The following is a 17,188-nucleotide window of genomic DNA, read 5'->3' on the forward strand; positions in this document are numbered from 1 at the left end:
TACTGTGTATGTGAACTTGAACAAATGTTTTAACTTTTCTGAACTCCATTTTTTCATCTGTGAACTGAGGATACTGATATTTACTTTGTAATGTAGGTGTAAAGATTACACATAATATAACATGCTGGGTTCATAGTAGATAATCAATATATAGTGGCTTTCTCCTTTCTTAAAAGAGAGTTCTGATACATACCTGTTTGACAATACTACACACTCTGAGAAGAGTAAGAGACACTAATTACCTAAAAGTATATAAAATAATGAAAGTTCAGAATCTTTTTTTCCATTATTCTAATGGTATAGCTTTAATGGAGAGTAAGCTGGCACACCAACACCTGGTCTCTAGGTTTATGTGAGTTAGCTCTGCCTTGGTACATATCCAACTCTAATTTAGTTATACAATACAATTTCATTTTGTCCTTCCTACATAATATGACCCATCCAAAAATATATGTCAACATTAACAAATCATGACTCATAAGAAGGTGAAGTGTCTCAGCCATGGCAAAGCAGTGCGTAGGATCATTACACAGATTTGTCAGGGCAATGAGTATCAATGGTTACAGATATTTGACCTAACCCTCAGAATAAAGCACTTATAAGTTCCAGAATTTAAGCAAAAAATATATGGATAACAAAGAAAAAGTAATTCAGCCAAGTGTAAATACCCCAAACTTTCATCTATTTCAGAGGTGCATAAGGCATGGAGTAGAGACTTTTCCAGTGAGAGACTGAATAGACAAACAGACAATGATTGTACTATATATAAAAATAGAACTTTGACCCACAACCTGTAGCAACTTGCCCAGGAAACCAATCTCCTTATCTTCAATAAACAACCTAGGAAGCCAGCTTGTTGTAAGTGGAGGAAGCTAGATTGATATCTCTAGTGACAATCCAGGATGCTAAACAATAACTTCTGTGACAATCAATCTAAAATGGCTAAGATTTTCTGAGAAACTGATGGGCTTATTTTTGTCTCATTACCAACTGAGGATCCAATTGGATTTTCTAACCAATTTCACAGGATACGCACTTCTAGTTAGCCCACCTACAGCATCCCCAGATCAATAGCTTTCAATCAGGATATACACAAAACGTTCCCTTTTCCCCACTGTAATGTTTCCCATGTGTCTATCTGCTTTGAGTCTCTGCGAAAACACACGTTTTGGTGGCTGACTCCCTTGCTACAGCAAGCTCTGGATAAATAGCAATTGCTTAGTCGCATTTGGTTGGTCTTTGTTTTTTTCCACACCAGGGAGAGACCTGCCAAGTCACAAAGAAAGGAACTCAATCTCAACTGTAGATGAGCTAGTTTCAATTCTTCCCATTTTGCAAGATTATTGGCATCCATGCCTTTTTAATCCTTCCTGTCCCTTTTCTGTCTGTGTCATCTGTTTCCATTCTCAATTCTTTTTACTTATATCTGCAATCCTTCAGATTTCCCTTACAGCTCACTTAGATAATTATAATAAACCAGTCAACTTTACCTTATTTTTATTCTAATCCACCTCAATCACTACTGCTGGATAAATCTCATAGAAGCAAGGTTCCAATGTTTTCACTTATCTTACAAAAAACATTAAATGGGAAAATTTTCAGTCTAAGAAAACAAATGGCCTCAATCAAAATCCCAGCAAGTTATTTTTTGGGTATAACAAACTAATACTAAAGTTTATATGGAGAGGCAGAAGATCCAGAATAGCCAACACAGTGTTGAAGGAGAACAATTTGCTACAGTAATCAACTCAGTGTGGTATGGGCAAAAGAATAGACAAATAGATCAATGAAACAGAATAGAGAGCCCAGATACAGATTCACATAAATATAGTCAACTGATCTTTGACAAAGGATCAAAAGCAATGCAATGGAGCAAAGATAGTGTTTTCAACAAATGGTGCTGGGACAACTGGACATGCACATGGAAAAAACTGAATTGAGATACAGTCTTACACTCTTCACAAAAATTAGCTCAAAATGAATTACAGACCTAAATGTAAAACACAACACTATATATAATTAGAAAATTATATATATGTATATTTAATAGTTCTTTAAAAAAAAGAAGACGCTGGCTAGTAGCCACTGAAGTAGTCTTTCCCAAACTTGCACTACAGCACATAAAATGCAAGGAAAAAAAGAAGCTATAACATTGAAAACAAAGTTGCTGTTTTAGAATACATTTTCCCACTGTTTATAAGGACAGAGAAGTTATATTGGATAAAACAAAAGATTGCTTATCTATGTTTATCATATGAAACCTCAGGAACTTATGGTCATTTGAAAGAACTAAAAATATATTTTTTTCCTCAAATGTCTGATCAGAGACAAGGACATTTATTTTTCTATGAATGAGAAAACACTGAAGCCACATCTCAATCGGATGGTTGTTGATTCTGGAAGAGAGAAAAGAAATTGTGACCGTAGAGTTGCATACCCATCCAAGATATCTTCCATAAGAGAGGTTAACAAAAGAGATGCTCAGATATGGTAGAATCAGTAAATTTCTCCTGAACCACCCTTGGAAAATTACTTAAAGACATACAATTGCCAACTGACTCAAAATGAACAATTCCAGAATGCATAGTTCAGGCTCTAAAAAGTTTAACAGAGCTATCTTTTCTCGGTTTGTTTGCAGTTTTCTAACTGAAAGGTGACTTAGGTGGATTTGGCAGTATGGGGTTATGCTTGGTCCATGCTGCTTCTCACACTTATTTCTCTTCTGCTTCTACTCTAATCATCATATGAGAAAAAGTGTTTCTCAAGCAACATTTTATATCCTACAATCAGATGAAATATACTGCCCATTGGAGTACCACTAAAAACTTTGTTTGCAAAATTGAAATAATTATGCCAAGAATATTACAAAATGCTCTCCTTCTTTCCATAAAATCAGAGTTGCCTGGAGTCACATAATGGCCATTGTCATTGCCAAGGAATTTGAATATGGATTTCAACACATTTACCACTCCTGTTGAGTGATCTGAGTCATTAGGCTTTTATAAATGAAAAAGATAGTCATTCCACGTGCAAGTATTATCTGTTCTCAATTCCCTATTTCTACTGTAGTTCACATTCCAACTAAAATGTTTGAATGTTTCTGTGGAAAACAGACATAAAAATTAGCATATATGATCTTATTTCAACCATGAAAAATGTACATTTTAAAAAACCCATAGGCAACATGTTTTATTTTATAATGCAGAGGGAATATATCACCTTATTAGTACTTATTTTTGGCTGGTGAGATTCAGTTTTGTGGAAAAAAAATAGATAACATTTTATAAATTTTCCATGATCAGCATGATGTAGAAATGTATACACAGGTATTAAAAAATCAAAAGTACAGTAAAGTGTTAACAGTGTTTTTCTCCTAGCAACTTGAATGTAAATGATTTATTTTCCTCTAACTTTTTTATATTTTAAATTTTCTAGAGTAAAAATACAAAATTTTATTGAAATGTAAGAAATTTAATTGAATGTATATTGTAGAAACATGGCTTTCCATCACCAACAAAATCAACTAAACATCTACAGTAATTCCCCTTACATACTAACGAATTCCATTCCGAGAGTGCGTTCATAAGTCCAACTTGTTCATAAGTCCAACAAAGTTAGCCTAGGTACCCAACTAACACAGCCAGCTATATAGTACTGTACTGTAATAGGTTTATAATTCTTTTCACACAAATAATACATAAAAATCAAACAAACACAAAAAATAAAGAAAACATTTTTAATCTTACAGTACAGTACCTTGGAAAGTACGGTAGTACAGTACAACAGCTGGCATAAAGGGGCTGGCTTCGACTGAATGGGCAAGAAGAGTTACTGACTGGAGGAGGGAGAGGAAGTGGGAGATGGTAGAGCTGAAAGATGGTCAGCAATAGGAGACGGAGGGCAAGCTGAAATTTCACTCACGCCGGACGTTGATGGAACGCACGTTCGCATCGTTGAAAGTTTGCAGCCTGAAGGTTCATATGTAGGGGACTTGCTGTAAAATAAATTAAATAAACTAAACATATTAGCTGCAGGCTAATGGCCTTCCATGATGGGCTTCAATCTGTCTTCCATAACTTTATTTTTCATTTTTCATTATTCCCCTTCACACATTTTTCATTTCAATAAAAACTTAACCCTTTGCCATTTTACATATAGACTAAATTTTCTTGACTCTGTATGGTTGTTTATCCTGTTCCTGGATTTTCCTCTATGTCCAAATCATTTCAGGCTTCACTTATTTGTGGCTTTACCTTGGGCTTTTTCTAAACTAAACAGCTTTCCTTCTGCATATTTCCTGTACAGCTTCTTTCTTTATTTCTTATAAAATCTTATGCAGAGGTCATCTCCTCTACTAGATTATACCCTTTTCTCCTGTATTCATTCTTTCATTCTGTCATCTCATCCTTCCTTCTTTCCTATTTTTAAGTAGTTAATTTGGTCACTTTTTTTCTATATTTCTCTTTTAAATATTATCTCCAAATCTACAGTCTTACTTTGTTTATTCTGAAGCATTTAAGACTCAGACACTTGAGAAATTAATGAATAGCTAAAAGAATGATATATCAGCTGGAGGTAACAACAATCATGTGTTATCTCATCTGATTAGTCATGGTGAATCATAATAAATAGGAAGACAAAAGTGAAAAGTTATGAGACAAAATGTTACTTGGACTAACTGCCTGCTTTTGAATCTAAGTTTGGATCAGATTTAAGTTTACTTCTAGACCTCTGATCCCTGGAGTTTAGATTTACAAAAGCACTCATTCTGACCCTTGTATATATTTCACCATATGACAAATGATTGTTCTGTGGAACAGTCATTTTCCTTCCTGTGCAGAAAAAGCCCATTTTTTCCCCTAGTGTTCATAACTCCCCTCTACATTTGATGTATTGGGTTAGCCAAAAATTTCGACAGAAAAACCTGAACGAACTTTTTGGCCAAGCCAATATTTACTCTTTCTTACTCTTTTTCCTTCTTTTTTTCCTTATTTCCCTTTCCCTTTCTCTTTCCCTTCCCTCTTCCTTCCTCCATTTTGTCTTTCCTTCCTCTTTCCTTCCTTCCTCTTCCCTCCCTTCCTTCCTCCACTCAGTTACTCTGTAATTTGCCTATTCCTTTGCATTAATCTGTTCCCTTTTAAAATTTAATCCACAAAATTCAAACTATCTCATTCATTGTCAGAAAATTCCTGATTCCAGTCTTAGTTTGGGTGTTCAATAGATATAGGAGTAAGGATTTTAAATATATAAGTCTTTTATTTATTCTCTTATTAGAGAGACAAGATGATAGCTTGAAACTTTTTCTATGAAAATAAAATAAAATAAATCAGTTATTAGGGTATTTAGTAAATATGACATGTAAGATCTGGGAATTTAGATATGCATCATTTGTGAAATTTTTGACTTTTCATTTACCTCTTTGACTTTTGCTGTGAGCCTTTCATTCATAATTAATATATTAATTAATTCTCTACCCAATTTTGAGGTTCCTGCTGTATGCAAGGCCCCACCCTAAGTATTAGGAGTACAGAAATAAATGGGAAACAGTCTCTACCCTCAAGAATTTACAGTAATATGGGGAGGCAGATAAGTAAACCATTAAACTACAGTTCAGTATGAAAAATCAGGCAGGTACAGATACTGTTAAGAAATAAGTAATGAACTCTTCCTGGGGCTCAAGGAAGACCTCTCAGAGAAGTCTGTTTTAAAAGATGACAAAGTTCTGCATTGGAAAACTTGTGTTTTTCTCAGGAAAAATATGGCCTCTTTTGTCAATCACTTTTGAACAGTTGGGAAAATAAACATAAAATCTGTCAAGTTTCCCTCTAAATTTAAAAAATGTTTTATAAATTATGCTAGCAGTGAAAATTTACAAAGAAAAACCCTTAACTTAGAAGGAATTGACAATTGTGGATGTCACAGCTCTTCTGCTTTTAATTTCTCACTACCTTTTCTGCCTGACTTCATTGTTTCTTCCTGGAATTCGTATCTGGTGCAAGCCTTTACCACTCCAACCCCCTTAGCTTCCCTGACATCAGTGTAAACAAGTATTTTACCCTTATCTCAGTCAAAATGAAACAAGACACTAAGGAATATAGAACTCTAGTTTTGAGTGTCTTTGAACAGAATCTAGCCTAAAAATGGATGCTTAAATGTACCATATAACCCCCTGCCAAGTGGTCATTAGGCATCTGGAAACCTGCAGCTACAGGTTACAACCACTGAGGAATTCTATTACATCTTCTATAAATATTGAGTGAAACATCTCCAATATTTCTTTAAAAATGCACAAAAAGTAAAGCAAAAAAGGAAAATGCAAAAGGGATGCAAGTGGGAGAAATCAAAACGTACACTTATTAAATGTTCATTAAATGCACATTTTTATTCATCATTTTATTTAATTCTCACTCCCAGGATATTCTGCTCTTTAGTAAACAAATAGGCAAGCAAACAAAGAAAAAAATAAAATGTGGTGATAAATAAAAGTTTGTGCACTTAGTAAATGTTTAATAAGTGTAAGTTTTTCTTCCTCCCACTTGCATCCCTTTTGAATTTCTTTTTTAATTTATTTTTCTAAGGATATAGGAAGTGAGGTTGGTGGGGAGATAGGTGGGTGGCAGGTGGCAGGAGGATTGTATGTAAAGTGTTTAACAAAGTTTCTTCTTCTGGGAAGGTTTAGGATCTTCCTTACAAGCATTTATTTCACACAAGTGATGTGAGCAGCACTCCAGTTGACAAAGAAAAAGAAAGAAAAGTTAGGAAAGGGAAGGGAAGGAAAAGAAAAAGGAAAAAAAGGAGGAGAAGAGAAGAGAAAAATGGTAAGCAAGGGACAAGAATTTAGGATGGCTTGTTTTTAACTTTAAAATATCTACAAATTTGAATTTAGGGAGGAAGAAAAGAGATTGAAAGAAAATAAGAAAAGAATAGAAGATAAGACAGAGGAGAATTTCAGTCTAATGAACAAAGTAATTCATATCAATTCTTTGAGTATTTGTGGAGTAGCTATTACAGGTCCATCACCCATTAATAAATTGGGTACAGAATTAAGACCAACCAAAAGAAAATGGATATGTGTCCTTCTTCCTCAAAATCTTGAGGAATGAGCATCCTTCCCATGATCATCTCCTCCTCAAGGACTAACAAGTCCAAGCAGAATGTGACAGTAGGTATTTCAAATCAAGGTTCAAAAAGTGAATTTCCCTTTCAATTTTATTCTAGATAGTATTTTTTCTGTTTTTACAGAATTTAATAGTATAGACTGTAGCTATTTATGTACAGATTTGCATTTACTTATATCTTATTACATTTGATTTTAAGTGTGTTCTTCTTAAAATAAAATTACATTTAAAAGTTCTACAGAATTCTGACTTTTTTACCATGTCAGCCTACTTCTCAAATCCACAAACATAAACTACCTAGTAAATTCCAGTCACTTTTTTTTTTCCAGAATAAAAAAAATGCCCCAGTTTTCTTCTTACCAAGACAGGAAGAGTTTCCTGGAGATTAATCACTCTTTTGACTTGCAAAATTGGAAAGGTTGAGAGAAATTAGTAAAGTAGGTTGTATCATCCTATTTTGGATTTGGAATTTTTGGAAATGGGCCTGCTGCCATTCATAGGAAAACAATCATGAGTCAAGCTGTGTGTGGGTGATCTAAACAAACATTGTCACCCTATAAAAGTCGGACTCCAGACCGTTAATCTAGAAGAAGATACACGGAGAGCAAGGCATTAAGACAACAGAGAGCTGTGAAAAGTCAATGGAAATGAGGAATCTTCCAGTTCTGCTGTTGCTATCTGTGGCAGTTTGCTCAGCCTATCCATTGGACAGAGCTGCAAAGGACGAGGATGACAGCATGAACCTTGTTCAGGTAATTAAGGGAGCCAGCCCTCATGCTCCCTGACAGGGCAAAGTGGAAACCCTCTCTGCTTTCTATTTATAAAACTCACAGAATTGTTTGAACTTAATGTATAGGAAGTTCAAAGGCAGAGAGTTATAGAGTGTTGTACGTGGTGAGGGTCTCAGTATCATCTATTTGGACTCCTCTTTTTATGCCAGAGAAACAAAAGCCAGAGATATTAGGTAATTTCCTAAGATCAAAGCCACCTTACTAGCAGCACTGCTTAAGACACATGATTAACAAGTGGAGAGTATATGAAATATATCTTGCTTTGGGACTTCTGTAGGTATTTTAATCCAATATAAAGTTAGGTGGATATTTTTATTACTGGTGTCATGTTTAGACATAGAGATTTGTCTAAGTTTTTTTTCTTAAGCCAGGTCCTTGTGAGAAGCATAAAGTGGAAAATTGAATAAATGTAGCTGAAATATACAATTACGCACAAGGAAGTTTGTTTTGTTTTTCTCCATTAAGTTCCCTGGATAATTATCTTGGTTTCCCAGTTCATTGCAATTTTCATTGCTTTGGTAGTAAAATAAGCTGCAAAGATATTCTGTTACAAAGATAAAACGAAAGTGAGGAGCAGTCTGCAATTGAAGAATTAAACAAATATGACACTTACTTTGATTTCAATAAACTAGTGGAATATTTCATAGATTAAGTGAGCAACTGTACAAGTTTACCATAAACCACTAAAAATCATAAGAATGACCTAAAAACTATACTTATGTTTCTGCTAGCAATACCTCGAAAACTACTACAACCTTGAAAAGGATGTGAAACAGTTTGTTAGAAGAAAGGACAGTGGTCCTGTTGTTAAAAAAATACAAGAAATGCAGAGGTTCCTGGGGTTGGAGGTGACAGGGAAGCTGGACTCTGACACTCTGGAGGTGATACGCAAGCCCAGATGTGGGATTCCTGACGTTGGTCACTTCAGCACCTTTCCTGGCATGCCCAAGTGGAGGAAAACTCACCTCACATACAGGTAATGGGTCCAAAGAGATTTTGACATAATACTGAGATTTATAAATCACTATCACAGGAGAAATAGTATCTTCAATTTTTTTTCATACAGGATTGTGAATTATACACTGGATTTGCCAAGAGATGCTGTTGATTCTGCCATTGAGAAAGCTCTGACAGTCTGGGAGAAGGTGACTCCATTAACATTCTCCAGGATCAATGAAGGAGAGGCAGACATAATGATCATTTTTGCAGTTCGAGGTAAAAAACAGAAACAAGAAAAAAAAAAAACCCATGAAATTTTATCTGTTGTTGTTTCATTAGAAAAGATCCCAGAGAGATCCTAATTACTAATCTTGCCAATAATTTTTTTTTTCTCTCTTAGAACATGGAGACTTTAGCCCTTTTGATGGACCTGGAAATGTTTTGGCTCACGCCTATGCACCTGGGTCAGGGATTGATGGAGATGTTCACTTTGATGATGATGAAAAATGGACAAAGGATACATCAGGTTAGTTATACATCTCTCAGAATGATTTCAGTGTGGATTTTTGTTTTAACTTGGAGAACTCTTAATAGCTAAGAATACTGAAGAAATGGGGTGTTATGGATTTCCCAATGGGTCAAGAATCAGCAGAATCAGGCTGGAGATGGGAGTAATTGGATACGGCTGGTACTTTGTCCCAGAGATTGATTTCAAGAATGAGCCTTGAAAAACACTTGGCTTTCCATTAAGTGTACTCAGTCAATTGATCAATTAACCAAAACAAAAAAAAGAGGGGGTGAAGCACTGTGTGCTTCCAGGAAGTAAACAAATATAATACACAGCTGATCTGTGTAATGTACATGTATTTAAGGAATGAATAACTATTACTTATGATTTCTTAAATAGGGATCAATTTATTCCTCGTTGCTGCCCATGAACTTGGCCATTCCCTGGGTCTCCAACACTCGACCAACAGGGAAGCTTTGATGTATCCAGTCTACAACACATTCACAGACCTGGCTCGGTTCCACCTTTCTCAAGATGATGTGAATGGCATTCAGTCCCTGTATGGTGAGTGATGCTGGAAAAATTAGGTATTGTAACTTTGCAATGATGGTCTTCAGGAAAGCTTCAAAATGCTGCATAAAGCATTTGTAATTTAACTCAAAGCACTTTGAGAATGTTTGGAAAGGATATAAATTGACAGAAGACTCACATTTCTTCTAATGTTTGCATCCTCATATCTGTTCCCTTTAGGACCTCCCACAGCTTCTCCAGATGACCCTGTGGTGCCCACAGAATCTGTGCCTCCAGAACCTGGCACACCAGCCAAATGTGATCCTGCTTTGTCCTTTGATGCAGTCAGCACTCTGAGGGGAGAAACTCTGTTCTTTAAAGACAGGTCAGACCAGAAAACTATATTTTCCTATCTATTCTTTTTATGTATCTATACAATGCTTAGAGAGGAAAACAAACAGAAACTTGATAAGGATTTTTAAATATTTAAAACAAAAAATTTTGCTCTGAACTTGGAATCTTTCTGATGCTTCACTTTCCATATTTTCCTAAAATTGTCAAGTTCATTTTCAAAGACTTAAGATGATTTGATTTTAATCCTGTAATTGTCATTCCCAAATGTTATAAGTTACAGTTGCTTTTCAAAAGTCACAATTAGAACTTTAGAATCAGAATTTTATCTTTACTTCCTTTAAAAATGATACCAGGATACCATTACATTTAATCAATTAATTTACTCACTGCTGGATAAATATGCACATGATAAAACTGCACAAGTGGAAAGAAAGTTAAAAGAAAGTCATCACCACATCATTGACTCTTAGTTCCTCACTTCTCCCTATCTTCATCCATAGTGATGAACTCTTAAATATCCTTCCAGAATTGTTCTGTGTATATATAAAAATATACTTACATGCATGTATACATACACACACATCTGCCTATCTTTTTGAAAATATAAACGATGGTATAATATATATATACTGTTTTGCATGAATTGTAGGTATTTAAAGGTTACAGTCAGCTGATTAATTTGCATTGTAAGATAACTTTCCTTTCACAGAAGACATTACTCTGGAATCCTATGGCAACAGGTCCAGTGCAATCTTCTGGAAAAAAAGGAAAGATTTTTCCCCAGTGACAACATGCCTGATTTCTGTCTGTCATTGAGCCTACAGGATGTGGGAATGGGGGAAGATGGGTGAGACAGGACAATGAAGAAAATATGCTGAAAGGTGAAAGACTTCTTTCAATTTTCATTTCTTTTTACATGTTTTTCAGACATTTTTGGCGCAAATCCTTCAGGACATTTGAACCTGAATTTCATTTGATCTCTTCGTTTTGGCCATCTCTTCCTTCAGGCATAGATGCTGCATATGAAGTTATTAGCAAAGACAGCGTTTTCATTTTTAAAGGTAATTGTTATATAATAATTTCTTTAACTTGCTGAAATAAAGCCTCTCACTGGAAAATTGATTAAGACTTTAACTGGGAAATTGCCCAGAGTTGTAAATTCCCTCATTTGGTCTGTGTTCATTCATTCAAGCTGCAAATTTTTGTTTAATGTCTATTTTGAGCTGGTGACTAAATCTAAAATTCTGGCTTCCTTTTTTTTTTCTTTTTTTACGGTACACGGGCCTCTCACTGTTGCGGCCTCTCCCTTTGCGGAACACAGGCTCCGGACGCGCAGGCTCAGTGGCCATGGCTCACAGGCCTTGCCGCTCCGCGGCATGTGGGATCTTCCCGGACCGGGGCACGAACCCGTGTCCCCTGTATTGGCAGGCGGACTCTCAACCACTGCGCCACCAGGGTAGCCCCCTGGCTTCCTTTATACTATGAAAATCAAAGGTGCTAAGAAGTATTTCTAAAACCAAAGATATCTGTTATAGATTCAATGTGATTGTGATTTTTTTTTTAAAAAAAATCACAGGAAATCAGTTCTGGGCCATCAGAGGAAACGAGGTGTCAGCAGGTTACCCAAGAGACATCCATACCCTGGGTTTTCCTTCAACAATAAGGAAAGTAGATGCAGCCTTTTCTGATGAGGAAAGGAAGAAAACATACTTCTTTGTAGAGGACAAATACTGGAGGTAAAATTTGATTGGAATGACTTTGTATGATCCTAATTAGGGAAATTATTTTCTTTCTCTAAGGAAATCCCCCGCCTTACTCTTAGACCTGAGTCCCTCACAGTAGGAGTGGTGGGGCTTTAGACAACTGTGGGGAAGTGCTTACTTTCAAATATAGCAGTGCCTGATAACAGGCATTTCTTAAGCTCTCCTGTTTTGAGTCCCATGTACAATAAGCTGGAGCTTCCCTTTGTGCTGTAGCCCCATCCGCCTGGAGTGTGCTCCTTTCTCCTCCACCTACACAAACCCTGCCCATCCTCCAAGTCCTGGCTCAAGTCCAACTACTTCCATGAAGCTTTCCCTGCTGCATTCCAAACCCAACTGGGCTTTTCTTTTTTGAAAGAAGCCCTGCAAATCCAGGCCACGGGGAAATCATTCCTTTCCCTTTGTCTTATAGTCCACTCATTGTTAGTGTTTGTCTTGATTTCCCAACTGTACTATGTGATTCTCAAGGGCTTCCCTTAGCCTAACCCATTCATTACCTCTGCCTAAGAGGATGACAGGCAGTAACAGTCTAGCTGTATAGGGCTCTCAGAGGGGCTAATTCTTGAGCTATCTGCCCAGACTCTGAGATCTGGGTGGACCAACCAAGGTCCAGCCAACGATCAAAGATGCACTTACTGTGCTTTGCTTCTTGTTCCAATCCCTTTTCATAGGAGACTGCCATAGGAAATCCAGATGTGCAGGGTAGGGACAACATATATGTACAAAGTATGATAGAGAACTTCAAATTTGTATTTTAGATGAATGATTGAATTCACTTTATGTTCATATCTTTGTGATAGAAGGATGATTAAGATTCTTTCTGTCCAGACCTAAGAAATATGGTAACAAACAGCATCTGCTAGATCAGGATGTTACCTCTGTTTCTGGTAGAGATTTTAAAAGCTAAGTTTGCAGTACCATTAAAGTCACACATTTCTGTAGCACTAAACATGTCTGACATTTAGTGTCTGACAAGTTTGTTAGAATTCCACATTAAACCTAACATGATTTACGAATTTTGGTAACATGACCTCCATGCAATGCTGAGCTTTGTTTCTTTTACTCGGTGCAGATTTGATGAGAAGAGACAATCCATGGAGCCAGGCTTTCCCAAGCAAATAGTGGAAGACTTCCCAGGGGTTTACCTAGAGGTGGATGCTGTTTTTGAAGCATTTGGTAAGAGGACACTTATTTTGTTGGCAGTGGGGCACTTGAAACAGTCTATAGTATCAAAGGGAAGAGGAAAATTGAAATAATATTTCATAACAGTTTTCTTTAACCAGGATCCTCCTCTCAACCCTAAATTTCAACTTATGAATTTCATATCAATTATATGACTACCTCATATAATAAGCTATATAAAAATTACCTCAAGTGGTATGGCCAAGTTTACCACTGACCAGCTGGCTTTCTCTATCCCGCTGCTGCTACTAATTCCCAGGGAGATTTTCTCTGTCTTTCCTGAGTAGTCAGTCAGTTGCCAATATTTAAATTTCCATGAGCCCAAAGTCTAAAAAAAGATTTTTTTCCTCCTCAGGGATAGATGGGTGGAGGGATAGATGATCTTTATTGAAAGGTAATCTAAGCACCATGATGGCAGAGCCATAAAGGATCATCAGGCTCTGAAAGAGTCCCTGTGCCTCTCTGAGGCCAGAAATGCCCCTCAGGCTGCCTCATGAGGAAAAGGGAGGAGGAGTATTGGGAAAGAAAAGCTTAAAGATACCACAGTTTCCAAAGATTCAGAGAATTTTATCTGACTGCAAGCAGAATAACCTAATAACTCAGAGCATGATTTTGCTGTCAGACAGAGCTGAAGTTGAGTGCCATCTCCATTCTTTCCTTGTTGAATGACCTTGGACAAGCATCTAAATTTGTCTGAACCTCAACTTCCTCATCTGTAAAATGGAGTTAGATATACATGCCTCTTAGTATTGTTGCAGAAATAAATGAAAAAACATCATGTAAAATGTTTAACATAGTCCCTGCCAAGTAGTATAATTCTATAAACACTTTCTGCTTTTAGGTATCTATTATTATGAGTTTTGTACTTTGCCAAATTTATTTATTGGAAAAAATATCTCACTATTTCCCCCGTCTGTATTTGCAGGGTTTTACTATTTCTTCAATGGATCTTTGCAGTTGGAGTTTGACCCAAATGCAAAGAAAGTGACACATGTTTTGAAGAGTAACAGCTGGTTGAATTGTTAGGAGAGATGCTTAGAAGGCATAACATGGGAATTCTAAATGAAGCTGATAACTCTTCACCTAAGTCTCTGTGAATTGAAATGGTTCATTTTCTCCTGTGTGTGCAGTGACTGAGAATGAGAGTGTGAGCTGGTGTGTCTTGCCCATTAGCTTCACAAATTATAGGGCATTCAAATGGGCTGTGTGTTTGCACTTTGCTCACATGGGGTAGCCTCCCACGGGGAAGGAAGAAGCACTTGTGCAACAGACAAGTGACTTTATATAGAATATTTTCTTATTATTTAATAAAGAGGAGTTGTCAGTTATTTTATTTTATTGTTCTGTTTGTTTCAAGGACTAGTTGTCCTCACAATCTTGGGCGCATTGTGGACTGAGCAGGAAACAGTAGAGGTGGCAGGATTAGGATCTCCACAGCTGGAGCCTCACAATGGGCTCATCCAGAAATGGAAACAATCTGCCACTTGCCCTCCCCAGGTACCCTACAAAAGAGATGCTATTTCCGCCAACCAGGCATCATATGTGTTCCTGACATACCTAAGGAGAAAGATCTAGGGAAGTTGTCACCTTATAGGGCAGTCTCTGAAAAAAGTTGTGAAGCAGAATCCTATAATTATAGCAAATCACCTAGTTCACACACTTCATTATTCAGGTGGGGAAATAAACCTGTTGTTCATCTCTTGCTTTTACTTATATATTCTATAAATGGAGTCCCTTTCCCTGCCCTAGCAAACAAATGTGCTCATATTCCCCCTATTCACACATGAAAATATCCTCCTGTACTCATTTTGTATCTGTCCATGCCCACAAGCCCATGGACAACTGCATATCCTAAAATTGGTTTGTCACTCCTAAGTAATAAATGTAACATGGTATCTGCTACACAATAAGAGCTCATTCATGCTGTAAATTATTAATTCATTTGAGAATAATCTTTTAATCATATTCCATGTGTCAAGCATTGTGCTAGGTTGTGGGCATAGGAGCCTGAGAAAATGGACACAGTCCCTGCCTCACTGAGGTTATAATCCAGCAAGAAAGAATATAAGCAAATAGTGACAAACATGAACATGTAAGTGTAATTTTAGTAAGAGTTATAAAGGAAAAAAATTAGGCTTATTTGATAGAATAATAGGAGGATCTACTTTGATCTAGGTGGTTTTAGAAGAAGTTTTGGGGGAATGGCATTGGAGAAGGTTTTGAAGGAAGACATGAAAACTAGGTGAGAAGATGATGGTTTGGACTAAAGTGGTCACAGTGGAGAGTCAGAGACAGGAATACATTTTATATATATATATATATATATATATATATATATATATATATATATATAATGATTGACAACAGAACTCTATGATGGCTTAGATATGGAGTTTAAGAGAGGAAAAGTTGCCAGAATAATTCCCAGATAGCTTCCTTGAGCATAAGGGTTGATGGGGGAAGACCTGAAGAGAAGCAGGTTTGTGAGGAAAGGGCAAGAGTTAGGATGAATTGCTCAGTTTTGCCAATTTTTGAAATGTCTGAGAGATTTCCAAGTAAGACCATGAGGTAAGTTAGTCTAGAACTCAAAAGAGAAGATATAGTAATTATGTTTGGTGATGGATGTTAATTAAACTTATTGTGATAATTATTTTGCAGTGTATACATATAGCAAATCATTATGCTGTACACCCAAAAATAATACAATGCTATATGTCAATTATATCTCAATATTTTTAAAAGAGAGAGAAGATATAAACATATGGGATTTTTCGGCATTTAGATTGTTCTTAAAACCATGAGTATAAGACACACTATATGAGAGATTTTAAGATGGAATCTAATAAATAACAATATTTTGCAGGGGATTGAACATTTCTTTATTTTAAAAATTAACTAAATTATTTGGTTTATTTTTTTTTGATAGGTACTATGTAGCCACAGCACAAATTCAAAAAGTAAAAAACATTTTGTATAAAAAGTTAATTTTCCTCACACCCATTTCATCACTATTTAATTCCTTTCCTCAGAGCAGCCAAGTAGATTTCTAGGAATCCTTTCAGAGCTATTTTATACATATACAAACAGTAATATTATATTATCTTTTTAAGTTAAAATGGTAGCATGTAAATTTACACTGCTCTGCTCTTTGCTATTTTCACTTACTATAGTTTGGCAACAATTCCACATTAGTACATGTGGAATTTGCTTCACTCTTTCACTGGCTCCATTCTATGAAATAAATATATAATTTATTTATTCAGTCTCCTATTGGTCACTAAATTAGTGATTAAATAAATGTATACATCAAAGAAATAAAATTTAAAAATTAAAATAATAAATTAAATATATTTAAAATAAAAATATATTAAAATAATTTAATAATATTTAAAACATATACTTGAAAAATATATACTTGAAAAATATATAATATACTTGAAATAAAAATAATGAAAAGTAAGTCAAAAAAAATTGTATCAGTATTATTTTCAGTATTCAGTAGGTTACTTAAAATATTTTATTGTTATTCCCAATGATACAATGAATATCCTTAAACACACTTGCATATCTGTCGAAGCTTAAATTTCTAAGTCTGAGCAGAGATGGAGGAGCAGGGAAACTCGTTTGGATTCTCCAGTGTGTGGGCCATTGGATGCTATTTACAACAGCAGTATTGGTGGAGTGGTGGAGTTGAATTCTGATTGAAGTGAATTGAAATGTTGATGCCAGGATACTTTTGGCTACAGGTAGCAAAAAGTTCCAACTGGCTTAAAAATAAAAGAGTTTATCAAAAAGACAAAAGATAAGTGTTGGTGAGGATGTGTATAAAAGGGAATCCTGGTGCACTGTTGGTAGGAGTGTAAATTGGTGCAGCCACTATGGAGAACAGTACAGCAATTCCTCAAAAAGTTAAAAATAGAACTACCATATGATCCAACAATACAACTTCTGGGTGTATATCCAGAGGAATGAAATCAGATTCTTGAAGAGATAGCTGCATTCCCATCTTCACTACAACATTACAAT

At 35.8% G+C, this 17,188-nt stretch overlaps 1 protein-coding gene across 1 annotated transcript; it reads left to right on the forward strand.

Moving 5' to 3' along the window:
- The first annotated feature begins 7,722 nt into the window (after positions 1–7,722).
- Positions 7,723–14,474, forward strand: LOC132428993 (stromelysin-1-like). The gene is made up of 10 exons (XM_060017199.1): positions 7,723–7,870; positions 8,641–8,885; positions 8,976–9,124; positions 9,249–9,374; positions 9,756–9,920; positions 10,107–10,251; positions 11,148–11,281; positions 11,797–11,956; positions 13,053–13,156; positions 14,088–14,474. The coding sequence occupies exons 1-10, from the start codon at positions 7,760–7,762 to the stop codon at positions 14,186–14,188; spliced, it is 1,440 nt and encodes a 479-aa protein (XP_059873182.1). The 5' UTR covers positions 7,723–7,759; the 3' UTR covers positions 14,189–14,474.
- Positions 14,475–17,188: the final 2,714 nt, after the last annotated feature.

This window comes from Delphinus delphis, chromosome 8 (assembly GCF_949987515.2).
Source record: "Delphinus delphis chromosome 8, mDelDel1.2, whole genome shotgun sequence".
In the NCBI taxonomy this organism is placed as follows: domain Eukaryota; kingdom Metazoa; phylum Chordata; class Mammalia; order Artiodactyla; family Delphinidae; genus Delphinus; species Delphinus delphis.